Source organism: Pristiophorus japonicus (assembly GCF_044704955.1).
Source record: "Pristiophorus japonicus isolate sPriJap1 chromosome 24 unlocalized genomic scaffold, sPriJap1.hap1 SUPER_24_unloc_1, whole genome shotgun sequence".
Taxonomy (NCBI): domain Eukaryota; kingdom Metazoa; phylum Chordata; class Chondrichthyes; family Pristiophoridae; genus Pristiophorus; species Pristiophorus japonicus.
Window position 1 is genome coordinate 262545 of NW_027250648.1, and position 16925 is coordinate 279469.

At 46.9% G+C, this 16925-nt stretch overlaps 1 protein-coding gene across 7 annotated transcripts in view; it reads right to left on the reverse strand.

The window, feature by feature from the left end:
* Positions 1 to 16317, reverse strand: part of LOC139241204 (sel1-repeat-containing protein YbeT-like) — a 37968-nt gene extending 21651 nt beyond the window's left edge. Inside the window, exons 1-3 of one of the 7 annotated variants that reach the window (XM_070869871.1) lie at positions 16146 to 16205; positions 987 to 1047; positions 177 to 339 (exon numbers count right to left, since the gene is read on the reverse strand). In XM_070869871.1, the coding sequence (XP_070725972.1) occupies positions 177 to 281 (105 nt within the window). In that variant the 5' untranslated portion in view covers positions 282 to 339; positions 987 to 1047; positions 16146 to 16205. Of the gene's footprint in view, positions 1 to 176; positions 340 to 957; positions 1048 to 3101; positions 3146 to 10243; positions 10292 to 15339; positions 15546 to 16145; positions 16206 to 16250 lie in introns of those variants that run through there. The other 6 variants (XM_070869874.1, XM_070869869.1, XM_070869873.1 and 3 more) reach the window with 6 other exon arrangements.
* Positions 16318 to 16925: the final 608 nt, after the last annotated feature.

Consider the following 16925-nt stretch of genomic DNA (forward strand, 5'->3'; position numbering starts at 1 on the left):
TCTCTCTATCTCCCTCTCTCTCTCTCTTTCTGTCTATCTCTCTCTGTCTCCCTCTCTCTCTGTCTCTGTCTCTCTCTGTCTCTCTCCCCCTCTCTCTCTCTGTTTCTCTCTGTCTCTCTCCCTCTGTCTGTCTCTCACTCTCTCGCGACCCACTGCAGGGACTGAGAGTTACCCACCTCACAAAGGCTCCACCCACTCTGATCCCCCTGCTCCTTCCGGGGCCGGGATCCTGGCCCACCTGAGGCCGTTATTCCCTTTGATCCCACTTTCCGGAGATGCATCGTGAACGAGGTTCAGCCGGGAATGGTCGGAAGAGTCTGTACAATTCATGCAGGCTACCTGAGAGGTCAGGAACACAGAGAGAGCGGAGAGACAGCTGCTGTGGGATAACTACACCCAGAGTAAACAAACAAACCCATTCAGTCACCGCCTGACACACTGCGATAAGGGACAATGGGGGAAGCACAAAGCCTTCTCATCACAGCATGAAACCCACTGTTCCCCACTCGGCTCCCGGAGTTCCAGGCTCACTCACTATTCTATCATATTTATTCATTCTCGGGATGTGGGCGTTGTTAGCAAGGTCAGCATTTATTTATTTATTTATTTATTATTTCAAAATATATACTTTATTCATTTAAAAATTTTCATGATACACAGTTCAGTACATTTGATTGCGGTCAGCAATTCCATTCTGTTAAGTATGGAAGAATTCCACAAGACTGAGTACTGTGAGCTAAAACTGATGTGACCATAATCTCTTTAATACAACTCCAGAGTGCCAAAGCAGCCTGGCAGACAACCTTTTATACTCCCTTGTACGAGGTGTGCAGGTGACCCTTGGGCCTCTAACAGTTGCGCCCTCTGGTGGCAAGTCTTACACAGTTACAACGTTTACATACATAACATCACCCCCCCCCCCAAAAGTCTTTGATACACATTATTTACAAGCCTTACGCTCCCTGGTTGATCGTCTGAGTTCAAACCTTGGCATGGATGAGTTGGTCGGACATTAGCTTGGATGATGTAGAATCTATATGGGTAGACCTGCAGAACACCAAAGGGCAAAAAACATTAGTGGGAGTTGTGTACAGACCTCCAAGTAGTAGTGATGTTGGGGAGGGCATCAAACAGGAAATTAGGGGTGAATGCAATAAAGGTGCAGCAGTTATCATGGGTGACTTTAGTATGCATATCGATTGGGCTAACCAAACTGGAAGCAATACGATGGAGGAGGATTTCCTGGAGTGCATAAGGGATGGTTTTCTCGACCAATATGTCGAGGAACCAACTAGCGGGGAGGCCATCTTAGACTGGGTGTTGTGTAATGAGAGAGGATTAATTAGCAATCTCGTTGTGCAAGGCCCCTTGGGGAAGAGTGACCATAATATGGTGGAATTCTACATTAGGATGGAGAATGAAACAGTTAATTCAGAGACTATGGCCCAGAACTTAAAGAAGGGTAACTTTGAAGGTATGAGGCGTGAATTGGCTAGGGTAGATTGGCGAATGACACTTAAGGGGTTGACAGTGGATGGGCAATGGCAGACATTTAGAGATCGCATGGATGAACTACAACAATTGTACATCCCTGTCTGGCGTAAAAATAAAAAAGGGAAGGTGGCTCAACCGTGGCTATCAAGGGAAATCAGGGATAGTATTAAAGCCAAGGAAGTGGCATACAAATTGGCCAGAAATAGCAGCGAACCCGGGGACTGGGAGAAATTTAGAGCTCTGCAGAGGAGGACAAAGGGGTTGATTAGGGCAGGGAAAATAGAGTACGAGAGGAAGCTTGCAGAGAACATTAAAATGGACTGCAAAAGCTTCTATAGATATGTAAAGAAAAAAAGGTTAGTAAAGACAAATGTAGGTCCCCTGCAGTCAGAATCAGGGGAAGTCATAACGGGGAACAAAGAAATGGCAGACCAATTGAACAAGTACTTTGGTTCGGTATTCACTAAGGAGGATGCAAACAACCTTCCGGATATAAAAGGGGTCAGAGGGTCAAGTAAGAAGGAGGAAGTAAGGGTAATCCTTATTAGTCGGGAAATTGTGTTGGGGAAATTGATGGGATTGAAGGCCGATAAATCCCCAGGGCCTGATGGTCTGCATCCCAGAGTACTTAAGGACGTGGCCTTGGAAATAGCGGATGCATCTTTTCCAACATTCCATAAACTCTGGATCAGTTCCTATGGAGTGGAGGGTAGCCAATGTAACTCTACTTTTTAAAAAAGGAGGGAGAGAGAAAACAGGGAATTATAGACTGGTCAGCCTGACATCGGTAGTGGGTAAAATGATGGAATCAATTATTAAGGATGTCATAGCAGCGCATTTGGAAAGAGATGACATGATAGGTCCAAGTCAGCATGGATTTGTGAAAGGGAAATCATGCTTGACAAATCTTCTGGAATATTTTGAGGATGTTTCTAGTAGAGTGGACAAGGGAGAACTAGTGGATGTGGTCTATTTGGACTTTCAGAAGGCTTTCGACAAGGGCCCATACAAGAGATTAATGTGCAAAGTTAAAGCACATGGGATTGGGGGCTAGTGTGCTGATGTGGATTGAGAACTGGTTGTCAGACAGGAAGCAAAGAGTAGGAGTAAATGTGTACTTTTCAGAATGGCAGGCAGTGACTAGTGGGGTACCGCAAGGTTCTGTGCTGGGGCCCCAGCTGTTTACATTGTACATTAATGATTTAGACGAGGGAATTATATGTAGTATCTCCAAATTTGCGGATGACACTAAGTTGGGTGGCAGTGTGAGCTGTGAGGAGGATGCTATGAGGCTGCAGAGTGACTTGGATAGGTTAGGTGAGTGGGCAAATGCATGGCAGATGAAGTATAATGTGGATAAATGTGAGGTTATCCACTTTGGTGGTAAAAACAGAGAGACAGACTATTATCTGAATGGTGACAGATTAGGAAAAGGGGAGGTGCAACGAGACCTGGGTGTCATGATACATCAGTCATTGAAGGTTGGCATGCAGGTACAGCAGGCGGTTAAGAAAGCAAATGGCATGTTGGCCTTCATAGCGAGAGGATTTGAGTACAGGGGCAGGGAGGTGTTACTACAGTTGTACAGGGCATTGGTGAGGCCACACCTGGAGTATTGTGTACAGTTTTGGTCTTCTAACTTGAGGAAGGACATTCTTGCTATTGAGGGAGTGCAGCGAAGGTTCGCCAGACTGATTCCCGGGATGGCGGGACTGACATATCAAGAAAGACTGGACCAACTGGGCTTGTATTCACTGGAGTTCAGAAGAGTGAGAGGGGACCTCATCGAAACGTTTAAAATTCTGACGGGTTTAGACAGGTTAGATGCAGGAAGAATGTTCCCAATGTTGGGGAAGTCCAGAACCAGGGGTCACAGTCTAAGGATAAGGGGTAAGCCATTTAGGACCAAGATGAGGAGAAACTTCTTCACCTAGAGAGTGGTGAACCTGTGGCATTCTCTACCAAGAAAGTTGTTGAGGCCAATTCACTAAATATATTCAAAAAGGAGTTGGATGTAGTCCTTACTACTAGGGGGATCAAGGGGTATGGCGAGAAAGCAGGAATGGGGTACTGAAGTTACATGTTCAGCCATGAACTCATTGAATGGTGGTGCAGGCTCGAAGGGCCGAATGGCCTACTCCTGCACCTATTTTCTATGTTTCTATGTTTCATTAGCTGCACTGCGGCACGGCTGGTCTGACAGGACTGTTGGGAATGGTGGGTTCATCCTCTTGATTGACAGTGAGGTCGATTGCTGGTTGGATTGTGTTGGTGGATCGATGATGGTGATGTCCTCTTCAGGTTGTTCCTGGTTGTCGGTGAACCGCAGTTTGGTCTGATCCAAATGCTTTCTGCACGTTTGTCCATTCAATAATTTGACGATAAACACTCTATTCCCCTCCTTGGCCAAGACAGTGCCAGCAACACATTTTGGACCATGACCGGAATTCAGGACAAACACAGGGTCGTTAACATCAATGTCACGCGATACAGCCGCGCGATCGTGGTACATGTTTTGCCGGTGACGTCGGGTTTCCACATGATCATTTAGATCCGGGTGAGCCTGGCTTTCAGTGCTCTCTTCATTAACAATTCTGCCGGGGGATCCCCAGTGAGCGACTGGGGTCGCATCCGGTAACTGAGCACAACCCGGGATAAGCAGGTCTGCAAGGAGCCTTCCGTCACGCGTTTCAAGCTCTACTTGATAGTTTGGACTGCCCGTTCCACTTGACCGTTGGATGTGGGCTTAAATGGGGCAGACCTGACATGCTTGATGTCATTGCGGGTCATAAACTCGTTGAATTCCGAGCTGGTGAAACTCGGTCCATTGTCACTGACAAGGACGTCAGGCAAGCCATGGGTGGCGAACATAGCCCGGAGGCTTTCAATGGTGGCAGCGGATGTGATGGATGACATGATTACGCATTCAATCCACTTAGAGTAAGCGTCCACTACTACTAAAAACATCTTTCCGAGAAAGGGGCAGCAAAATCTATGTGGATCCTGGACCGCGGTTTGGAGGCCATGACCACAGACTCAATGGAGCCTCCCTTCGTGCATTGCTCAGTTGTGAGCACGTGTTGCACAGGTGTACACGTGACTCTAAGTCCGAGTCAATGCCGGGCCACCAAACATGCGACCTGCCAATAGCCTTCGTCATGACTATGCCTGGTTGGGTATTGTGTAGGTCACGTATAAACGTTACCCTGCCTTTTTTTGGCAAAACCAGGCAATTACCCCATAAGAGACAATCCGACTGGATGGACATTTCATCTATACGTCGGTGAAACGGCTTAATTTCATCTTGCATTTCCCCGGGAACGGCCGACCAGCTCCCATTGAGGACGCAACTTTTTACAAGTGATAGCACAGGATCCTGGCTGGTCCAGGTCCTGATCTGGCGAGCAGTGACCGGTGACCCCTCGCTCTCAAAAGCATCCATGACCAGAAGCATGTCTGTGGGCTGCGCCATTTCCACCCCGGTAGTGGGCAATGGTAGCCGACTGGAAGCATCAGCACAGTTCTCCGTGCCTGGTCTGTGGCGAATAGCATAGTCATAAGCGGACAATGTTAGTGCCCATGTTTGGATACGGGACGAAGCATTGGTGTTTATTCTTTGCTCTCTGAAAACAGCGAAATGAGCGGTTTGTGGTCAGTTTCAAGCTCAAACCGAAGTCCAAATCGGTATTGGTGCATTTTCTTAACCCCATATACACATACTAACGCCTCTTTCTCGACCATACTGTAGGCTCTTTCAGCCTTAGACAGACTTCTAGATGCGTATGCAATTGGTTGAAGTTTGCCCGATACATTGGTTTGCTGTAACACACATACACCACAAGCTAGCACTAATCGTTTACACGGGTCATACAGTTCAAGTAACTTATTAGAACAAAGTAGGTTTCTGGCCTTCTCAAAGATTGTCTCTTGAGATTTATCCCAAACCCAGTCATCACCCTTACATAGCAACATGTGCAACGGTTCCAGCAAAGTGCTTAAACCGGGTCGAAAGTTACCAATATAGCTGAGGAGTCCCAGGAACGAACGCAGCTCTGTCACATTCTGTGGTCTGGGTGCATTCTTGATGGCCTCTGTCTTTGAGTCCATGGGTCTGATGCCATCTGCTGCAATCTTTCTCCCTAAAAATTCGACTTCTGGCGCCAGAAAAACACACTTGGAGTGTTTCAGCCTGAGTCCCACGCTGTCTAGTCGACTTAGAACATCTTCCAGGTTGTGCAGGTGTTCGGTGGTGTCACGACCAGTGATCAGGATATCGTCCTGAAACACAACGGTGCGCGGATCCGATTTCAGCAAACTCTGCATGTTCTTCCGGAAGATGGCAGCAGCTGAGTGAATCCCAAAAGGGCACCTATGGTATATAAACAGTCCTTTGTGCGTGTTGATGCACGTCAATCTTTTCAAAGATTCAGCCAGCTCCTCTGTCATGTAGGCGGAGGTTAGGTCCAACTTGGTGAACGACTTCCCCCTGCTAATGTTGCGAACAGGTCATCCGCCTTGGGTAGCAGGTACTGGTCCTGTAACGAGACACTGTTAATCGTTACCTTGTAGTCTCCGCAGATTCTGATCGTGCCATCGCTTTTCAACACTGGAACAATCAGACTGACCCACTTGTTGAACTCGACTGGCGATATGATCCCCTCTCAATGAAGTCTGTCCAGTTCGATCTTGACTTTCTCCCTCATCATATATGGAACCGCTCGAGCCTTGTGATGAACGGGCCTTGCATCGGGGACCAGATGCATCTGCACCTTGGCGCATTTAAAGTTGCTGATGCCTGGTTCAAATAACGATGGAAACTAGCTCAGCACTTGGGCACACAAGGCATCATCCACTGAAGACAGTGCTTTGATGTTGTCCCAGTTCCATCGAATCTTTCCCAGCCAGCTTCTGCCGAATAGCGTTGGCCCATCACCTGGTACAACTAATAGGGCAGGGGGATGGGAACCTAGGCAGCGAGACAGAGGGAAGTAAAATGGGGTCAGAAGCAAAAGTTATAGAAACATAGAAACATAGAAAATAGGTGCAGGATTAGACCATTCAGCCCTTCAAGCCTGCACCACCATTCAATAAAATCATGGCTGATCATTCACCTCAGTTTCCCTTTCCCGCTTTCTCTCCATACCCTTGATCCCTTTAGCCTTAAGGGCCACATCTAACTCCCCCTTGAATATATCAAGTGAACTAGCATCAACAACTCTCTGCGGTAGGGAATTCCACAGGTTAATAACTCTCTGAGTGAAGAAGTTTCTCCTCATCTCAGTCCTAAATAGCTTATCCCTTATCCTTAGACTGTGTCCCCAACATCAGGAACATTCTTCCTGCATCTAACCTGTCCAGTCCCATCAGAATTTTATGTGTTTCTATGAGATCCCTTCTCATCCTTCTAAACTCCAGTGAATACAGGCCCAGTCGATCCAGTCTCTCCTCATATGTCAGTCCTGCCATCCCAGGAATCAATCTGGTGAACCTTCGCTGCACTCCCTCAATGGTAAGAACATCCTTCCTCAGATTAGGAGACCAAAACTGAACAGAATTTCCAGGTGAGGCCTCACCAAGGCCCTGTACAACTGCAGTAAGACCTCCCTGCTCCGAAACTCAAATCTCCTAGCTATGAAGGCCAACATACCATTTGCCTTCTTCACTGCCTGCTGAACCTGCATGCCAACTTTCAATGACTGATGTACCATGACACCCAGGTCTCGCTGCATCTCCCCTTTTCCTAATCTGCCGCCATTCAGATAATATTCTGCCTTCGTGTTTTTGCTATCAAAGTGGATAACCTCACATTTATCCACATTATACTGCATCTGCCACACGTTTGCCCACTCACCTAACCTGTCCAAGTCACCCTGCAGCTTCTTAGCGTCCTCCTCACAGCTCACACTGCCACCCAGCTTAGTGTCATCTGCAAACTTGGAGATATTACACTCAATTCCCTCTTCCAAATCATTAATGTATATTGGACATAGCTGGGGTCCCAGCACTGAACCTTGCGGCACCCCACTAGTCACTGCCTGCCATTCTGAAAAGGACCCGTTTATCCCGACTCTCTGCTTCCTGTTGAAAGTCCAAATACACCACATCCACTGGTTCTCCCTTGTCCACTCTACTAGTTACATCCTCAAAAAATTCGAGAAGATTTGTCAAGCAGGATTTCCCTTTCATAAATCCATGCTGACTTGGGCCGATTCCGTCACTGCTTTCCAAATGTGCTGCTATTACATCTTTAATAATTATAAAGAAGAAAAGTCGAAGTGGAGGGCAGAAAAATCAAAGGCAAAAATCAAAAAGGGCCACATTACAACATAATTCTAAAAGGACAAAGAGTGTAAGAAAAACAAGCCCGAAGACTCTGTGTCTCAAAGCGAGGAGCATTCATAATAAGGTGGATGAATTAACTGCGTAGATAGCTGTTAATGGATAAGATGTAATTGGGATTATGGAGACATGGCTCCAGGGTGACCAAGGCTGGGAATGCAACATCCAAGGATATTCAATATTCAGGAAAGATAGACTGAAAGAAAAAGGAAGTGGGTAGCGTTGCTGGTTAAAGAGGAGATTAACGCGATAGTAAGGATTAGCCTGGATGAGGTGGAATCTGTATGGGTCGAGCTGCGGAACACCAAAGGGCATAAAACGCGAGTGGGAGTTGTGTACAGACCACCAAACAGTCATAGTGAGGTTGGGGATGGCATCAAACAGGAAATTAGGGATGCCTGCAATAAAGGTACAACAGTTATCATGGATGACTTTAATCTACATATAGATTAGGCTAAACTAACTGTGGTAGCAATATAGTGGAGCAGGATTTCCTGGAGTGTATCAGGGATGGTTTTCGAGACTAATATGTTGAGGAACCAACAAGAGAGCAGGCCATCCTAGACTGGGTGTTGTGTAATGAGAGAGGATTAATTATCAATCTTGTTGTGCGAGGCCCCTTAGGGAAGGGTGACCATTAAGATGGAGAGTGACACAGTTAATTCAGAGACTAGGGTCCTGAACTTAAAGAAAGGTAACTTCGACGTGAATTGGCTAGGATAGACTGACGAATGATACTTAAAGGGTTGACGGTGGATAGGCAATGGCAGACATTTAAAGATCACAAAGATGAACTTCAACAATTGTACATCCCTGTCTGGCGTAAAAATAAAACGGGGAAGATGGCTCAACCGTGTCTTGCAAGGGAAATTAGGGATAGTGTTAAATCCAAGGAAGAGGCATATAAATTGGCTAAAAAAAGCAGCAAACCTGAGGACTGGGAGAAATTTAGAATTCCGCAGAGGAGGACAAAGGGTTCAATTAGGAGGGAGAAAATAGAATATGAGAGTAAGGTTGCAGGGAACATAAAAACTGACTGCAAAAGCTTCTACAGACACGTGAAGAGAAAAAGATTAGTGAAGACAAATATGGGTCTCTTACAGTCAGAATCAGGTGAATTTATAATGGGGAACAAAGAAATGGCAGACCAATTGAACAAATACTTTGGTTCTATCTTCACTAAGGAAGACACAAATAACCGATTGGAAATTCTAAGGGACCGAGGGTCTAGCGAGAAGGAGGAACTAAAGGAAATCCTTATTAGTCAAGAAATTGTGTTAGGGAAATTGATGGGATTGAAGGCCGATAAATCCCCAGGGCCTGATAGTCTGCATCCCAGAGTACTTAAGGAAGTGGCCCTAGAAATAGTGGATGCATTGGTGGACATTTTCTAACATTCTATAGGCTCTGGATCAGTTCCTATGGACTGGAAGGTAGCTAATGTAACCCCACTTTTTAAAAAAGGAGGGAGACAGAAAACAGGGAATCAGCCTGACATCGGTGGTGGGGAAAATGTTGGAATCAACTATTAAAGATGTAATAGCAGCGTATTTGGAAAGCAGTGACAGGATCGGTCCAAGTCAGCGTGGATTTATGAAAGGGAAATCATGCTTGACAAATCTTCTAGAATTTTTTGAGGATGTAACTAGTAGAGTGGACAAGGGGGAGCCAGTTGATGTGGTATATTTAGACTTTCAAAAGGCTTTTGGCAAGGTCTCACACGAGATTAGTGTGCAAAATTAAAGCACATGGTATTGGGGGTAATGTTTTGACGTGGATAGAGAACTGGTTGGCAGACAGGAAGCAAAGAGTAGGAATAAACAGGTCCTTTTCAGAATGGCAGGCAGTGACTAGTGGGGTGCCGCAAGGTTCAGTGCTGGGACCCCAGCTATTTATAATGTACATTAATGATTTAGACAAAGGAATTGAATGTAATATCTCCAAGTTTGCAGATGACACGAAGCTGGGTGGCAGTGTGAGCTGTGAGGAGGATGCTAAGAGGCTGCAGGGTGACTTGGACAGGTTAGGTGAGTGGGCAAATACATGACAGATGCGGTATAATGTAGATAAATGTGAGGTTATCCACTTTGGTGGTAAAAACAGGAAGGCAGATTATTATCTGAATAGTGACAGATTAGTAAAAGATGAAGTGCAATGAGACCTGCATGTCATTGAAAGTTGGCATACAGGTACAGCAGGCACTGAAGAAAGCAAATGGCATGTTGGCCTTCATAACGAGAGGATTTGAGTATAGGAGCAGGGAGGTCTTACTACAGTTGTACAGGGATTTGGTGAGGCCACACCTTGAATATTGTGTCCAGTTTTCATAATAAACGATCAGACTGCATACTGTGTGTACTATGTTTCTAATCCACAGTGATAAATCATGTACAGCTCCATCGTACGATACCTTAACTGCCGCACTACCAATGACTGGTATGAGCTCTTTGGTGTAGGTGTGCAGATTTGTCTGAATCGGGCTCAATCTGGGCCTTTGTGCCTTGTTGCCGCACAGTTTCTCAAAAGTCTTCTGGCTCATAATTGACTGACTCGCCCCCGTGTCCAACTCCATTAATACCGGAATACCGTTCAATTTGACTTTCAGCATAATAGGAGGGCTCTTGGTGGTGAAGGTGTGTAGCCCATAAATTTCTTCCTCGGGTTGAGTTGCCTCTCTTGTTTGTTCCACGTGATCCACGCTGGATCGATCATCCTCTGCCACGTGGTGAGTCACAGAACACTTGCACATTTGCTGGAGGTGCCCCATTGTTTCGCAGCCTTTGCACACGTAGTGCTTGAATCGATTTTGATGGGCTCGATGATTACCCCGCAGTGCCAACATGGTGCTAATGGATTTCCATTCACGCCCGATAGCAGACTCTGAGTCATCCTAGGTCTTGCAGCTGCAGAAGTATAGGCCCTGCCATATGCAGTTCTGCCTGTTAGCAACATTATTTTATGCACAGTACTTTCCGGTGAGTTTCAATGCTGGGAAGATATCTGTCTGGTATTATCACTCGTGGATATGACTGCCTCGGCTATCGTGATGGCCTTGCTCAGGTCTCGGGATTCGGCGGACAGCAGCTTGCAAAGAATGACCTCGTGGCCGATGCCAAGCAGAAAAAAGTCCCGCAGCATTTCCCCCAAAAATCCAGCAAATTCGCAAGTTCCCGCAAGGCTTCTCAGGTCAGCGACATAACTCGCCACGTCCTGGTCCTCGGAGCGGTAGAAGCGATACCTGGCCATTAAGATGCTCTCCTTTGGCTTGAGGTGGTTCTGAACCAGCGTACACAACTCAGTATATGTCTTCTCCGTTGGTTTCTCCATTGCTAGCAGATTCTTGATGAGGCCGTATATTGTGGACCCACACACGGTGAGGAGAATCGCCCCGCGCTTGATCACTGTATCGTCCCCATCCAGCTCATTGGCCACGAGGTACTGGTCGAGACGCTCAACGAAGGCTTCTCAATCATCACCCTCTACAAATCTCTTTAGAATACCAATGGCAGTCATGACCACGTGAAAGTTTGTAATCTGTTACTCGTCGCCAATTGTTAGGTATGGAAAAGCTCCACAAGCCTGAGTACTGTGAGCTAAAACTGATGTGACCTTAGTCTCTTTAATACAACTCCAGAGTGCTTAAGCAGCATGGTATACAATCTTTTATACTCCCCTGCACGAGGTGCGCAGTTGACCCTTGGGCCTCCAACAGTTGCGCCCTCTGGTGGCACAGTTACACAGTTACAATGTTTACATACGTAACACATTCAATACTTTGCTTACATTACATTTCAAGGTACAGTTCAGTAAAATCTTGGATACATTGGAATACAGTCCGCAACTCACGTTACATGCAGCACTATACAGATGAAAGCAGTAACTAGTAGAGTGGACAAGGGAGAACCAGTGGATGTGGTGTATTTGGACTTTCAAAAAGCTTTTGACAAGGTTTCACACAAGAGATTGGTGTGCAAAATTAAAGTATATGGTATTGGGGGTAATATTTTGACGTGGATAGAGAACTGGTTGGCAGACAGGAAGCAGAGAGTTGGAATAAATGGGTCCTTTTCAGAATGGCAGGCAGTGACCAGTGGGGTGCCGCAGGGTTCAGTGCTGGGACCCCAGCTATTTACAATATACATCAATGATTTAGATGAAGGAATTGAGTGTAATATCTCCAAGTTTGCAGATGACACTAAGCTGGGTGGCAGTGTGAGCTGTGAGGAGGATGCTAAGAGGCTGCAGGGTGACTTGGACAGGTTAGGTGAGTGGGCAATTGCATGGCAAATGCAGTATAATGTGGATAAATGTAAGGTTATCCACCTTGGTGGCAAAAACAGGAAGACAGAATATTATCTGAATGGTGACAGATTAGGAAAAGGGGAGGTGCAACAAGACCTGGGTGCCATGGTACATCAGTCATTGAAGTTTGGCGTTCAGGATTACGTGCTGAGGGACGCACTTAAAATTGGTGCAGTCGCCGCAAAGGCACGGTGGGGAAGGGCCACAGTTTAAAGCCCTTCTGCCACGGTAAACCCGGGGGCAGGAATCAGTCCAAAACTCCCCTCGGGCCGTACTTGCAACTTCTTTTTTGTGTACATGGAGCACCATGATCAGTAAACACCTATGTAGTGCCATGTACAATGCAAGGTCTGTTTCGTAATGCACGCTGAAAAGAAAAAAATGTAAATGTACCGACACCCATTCCGTGTGCTGTATAGTGACACATGTAATGTCATTTGTTGAATGTACTACAATGTATCCCGTATTGGACCGAATTGTACTTGAACTGAAAAGCAAGGAAATGTATCGCACGGAACTGCCGTCAGCACCCAAAGGTAGTGTATGGAATTGCTGACCGCAGCTAAACGTACTGAACTGCTTTTGAATGTACTGTACAATTTTTTTATATGAATAAAGTATATTTTGAAATTTTTTTAAAAATCCACTATTTCTAGGGCTACTTCCTTAAGTACTCTGGGATGCAGTCAATCAGGCCCTGGAGATTTATCGGCCTTCAATCCCATCAATTTCCCCAACACAAATTCCCGCCTAATAAGGATATCCTTCAGTTCCTCCTTCTCTCTAGACCCTCGGTCCCCAAGTACATCCAGAAGGTTATTTGTGTCTTCCTTTGTGAAGACAGAACCAAAGTATTTGTTCAATTGCTCTGCCATTTCTTTGTTCCCCATTATAAATTCACCAGAGTCCGACTGCAAGGGACCTACATTTGTCTTCACTAATCTTTTTCTCTTCACATATCTACAGAAGCTTTTGCAGTCAGTTTTTATGTTCCCGGCAAGCTTCCTCTCGTACTCTATTTTCCCCCTCCTCATTAAACCCTTTGTCCTCCTCGGCTGAATTCTAAATTTCGCCCAGTCCTCAGGTTTGCTGCTTTTTCTGGCCAATTTATATGCCTCTTCCTTGGATCTAACACTATCCTTAATGTCCCTTGTTAGCCACGGTTGAGCCACCTTCCCTGTTTTGTTTTTACTCCAGACAGGGATGTACAATTGTTGAAGTTCATCCATGTGATCTATAAATGTTTGCCATTGCCTATCCACCGTCAACCCTTTAAGTATCATTTGCCAGTCTATTCTAGACAATTCACGCCTCAAACCATCAAAGTTACCTTTCCTTAAGTTCAGGACCCTAGTTTCTGAATTAACTGTGTCACTCTCCATCTTAATAAAGAATTCTACCATGATATGGTCACTTTTCATCAAGGAGCCTCACACAACAAGATTGCTGATTAGTCCCTTCTCATTACACATCACCCAGTCTAGAATGGCCTGCTCTCGTGTTGGTTCTCGACATATTGGTCAAGAAAACCATCCCTAATACACTCCAGGAAATCCTCCTCCACAGCATTGCTACCAGTTTGGTTAGCCCAATCTATATGTAAATTAAAGTCGCCCATGATAACTGCTGTACCTTTATTGCACACATCCCTTATTTCTTGTTTGATGCTGTCCCCAATCTCATAACTACTGTGTGGTGGCCTGTACACAACTCCCACTAGCGTTTTCTGTCTTTTGGTATTCCGTAGCTCCACCCATACCGATTCCACATCATCCAAGCTAATGTCCTTCCTTACTATTGCATTAATTTCCTCTTTAACCAGCAACGCCACCCCACCTCCTTTTCCTTTCCGTCTATCCTTCCTAAATGTTGAATACCCCTGGATGTTGAGTTCCCAGCCTTGGTCACCCTGGAGCCATGTCTCTGTGATGCCAATTACATCATATCCATTAACTGCTATCTGTGCAGTTAATTCGTCCACCTTATTCTGAATACTCCTCGCATTGAGGCACAGAGCCTTCAGGCTTGTCTTTTTAACACACTTTGCCCCTTTAGAATTTTGCTGTAATGTGGCCCTTTTTATTTTTTGCCTTGGTTTTCTCAGCCTTCCACTTTTACTATTCTCCTTTCTGTCTTTTGCCTCTGTCTCCCTTTTATTTCCCTCTGCCTCACTAGATAGGTTCCCATCCTCCTGCCATATTAGTTTAACTCCTCCCCAACAGCACTAGAAAACACTCCTCCTAGGACATTGGTTCTGGTCCTGCCCAGGTGCAGACCGTCCGGTTTGTACTGGTCCCACCTCCCCCAGAACCGGTTCCAATGTCCCAGGAATTTGAATCCCTCCCTTCTGCACCACTCCTCATGCCACGCATTCATCTGAGTTATCCTACTCTGACTAGCACGTGGCACTGGTAGCAATCCTGAGATTACTACTTTTGAGGTCCTACTTTTTAATTTGGCTCCAAGCTTCCTAAATTCTTCTCGTAGGACCTCATCCTGTTTTTTACCTATATCGTTGGTACCTATATGCACCACGACAACTGGCTGTTAACCCTCCCTTTTCAGAATGTCCTGCACCCGCCGAGACATCCTTGACCCTTGCAGCAGGGAGTCTCGGTTGCGGCCACAGAAACGCCTATCTATTCCCCTTACAATTGAATCCCCTATCATTATCACTCTCCCACTCTTTTTCCTGCCCTCCTGTGCAACAGAGCCACCCACGGTGCCATGAACTTGGCCTCTGCTGTCTTCCCCTGAAGAGTCATCGCCCCCAACAGTACCCAAAGTGGTGCATCTGTTTTGCAGGGGGATGATCACAGGGGACCCCTGCACTACCTTCCTTGCACTGCTCTTCCTGTTGGTCACCCATTTACTATCTGGCTGTGTACCGTTTACCTGCGGTGAGACCAACTCGCTAAACGTGCTATTCACATCATTCTCAGCATTGTGCATGCTCCAGAGTGAATCCACCCGCAGCTCCAGTTCCGCAATGCTGTCTGTCAGGATCTGGAGGCGGATGCACTTCCCGCACATGTAGTCGTCAGGGACACCGGAAGCGTCCTTGAGTTCCCACATAGTACAGGAGGAGCATAACACGTGTCCGAGCTCTCCTGCCATGACTTAACCCTTTGATTAACTTAATTGGGCAACAACAATGTTAAAAGGTTACTTACTGATAAAGAAAGAAATCGAAAAACTGCTTACCAATCACCAGCCAATCACGAACCCCCTTGGCTGTGACGTCACCTTTCAATTTCTTTCTACTTCTTTTTTGCCTTCTGCCCCTCCTGCAGCTGCACAAGCCACGCCCCTCCGACTCACCGACTGTCTCTGGGCCTATTTATAGACCTTCCCACACTGCCCCTCCGACTCACCGACTGTCTCTGGGCCTATTTATAGGTCTCCCCACACTGCCCCTCCGACTCACCGACTGTCTCTGGGCCTATTTATAGACCTCCCCACACTGCCCCTCCGACTCACCGACTGTCTCTGGGCCTATTTATAGGTCTTCCCACACTGCCCCTCTGACTCACCGACTGTCTCTGGGCCTATTTATAGGTCTCCCCACACTGCCCCTCCGACTCACCGACTGTCTCTGGGCCTATTTATAGACCTCCCCACACTGCCCCTCCAACTCACCGACTGTCTCTGGGCCTATTTATAGACCTCCCCACACTGCTCCTCCGACTCACCGACTGTCTCTGGGCCTATTTATAGGTCTCCCCACACTGCCCCTCCGACTCACCGACTGTCTCTGGGCCTATTTATAGACCTCCCCACACTGCCCCTCCGACTCACCGACTGTCTCTGGGCCTATTTATAGACCTCCCCACACTGCCCCTCCGACTCACCGACTGTCTCTGGGCCTATTTATAGACCTCCCCACACTGCACCTCCGACTCACCGACTGTCTCTGGGCCTATTTATAGGTCTCCCCACACTGCCCCTCTGACTCACCGACTGTCTCTGGGCCTATTTATAAACCTCCCCACACTGCCCCTCCGACTCACCGACTGTCTCTGGGCCTATTTTCGGTCTCCCCACACTGCCCCTCCGACTCACCGACTGTCTCTGGGCCTATTTATAGACCTCCCCACACTGCCCCTCTGACTCACCGACTGTCTCTGGGCCTATTTATATGCCTCCCCATGCTGCCTCTCCGGCTCACCGAACTGGTCTGTAGTTCCCTGTTTTCTTGCTCCCTCCTTTCATAAATAAAATGATGGATCAGATTAGGCAATGATCCGTCCAGCAGTTGTCAGCTCCTGTCATGGCGCGGTTGATGCGTACGTCCGTGCGATCCCTGGCTTGGCGATGACAAAGTTGAGCAGGTGCCAGTGTTTGCAGCGAGGGTGTTGCCACGATGCCTTGTATTTGTCCCTCTGGTGGAACAGGGTGTTGGTGATGAGGAGTTCGTGTTCTAGACATTTTGTCAGGAGTAGGGTACCGCAGGAGTTGGCTTTCCCTACCCGCTCTCTGCCAATCACACCTCCCCAGAGGGCTGTGTCTTTGCCAACCCTGGTATTAAAGTCACCCAGGAGGATCAATTTATCGTCCGTGGGGACGTGGGACAGGGATGTCTCGAGGTTGCAATAAAAACCCTCTTTAGCCTCATCCGCTGCATCGAGTGTCGGGGCGTACGCACTGATGACTGCGGCACATTGGTTCTGGGATAGAGTAATGCAAAGAGTCATGAGGCGTTCGTTAACCCCGCAGGGGGAGTCTTTGAGGTGGGTGACCAGTTCATTTTTGACGGCGAAGCCAACTCCATGAAGGCGGCGTTCTTCCTC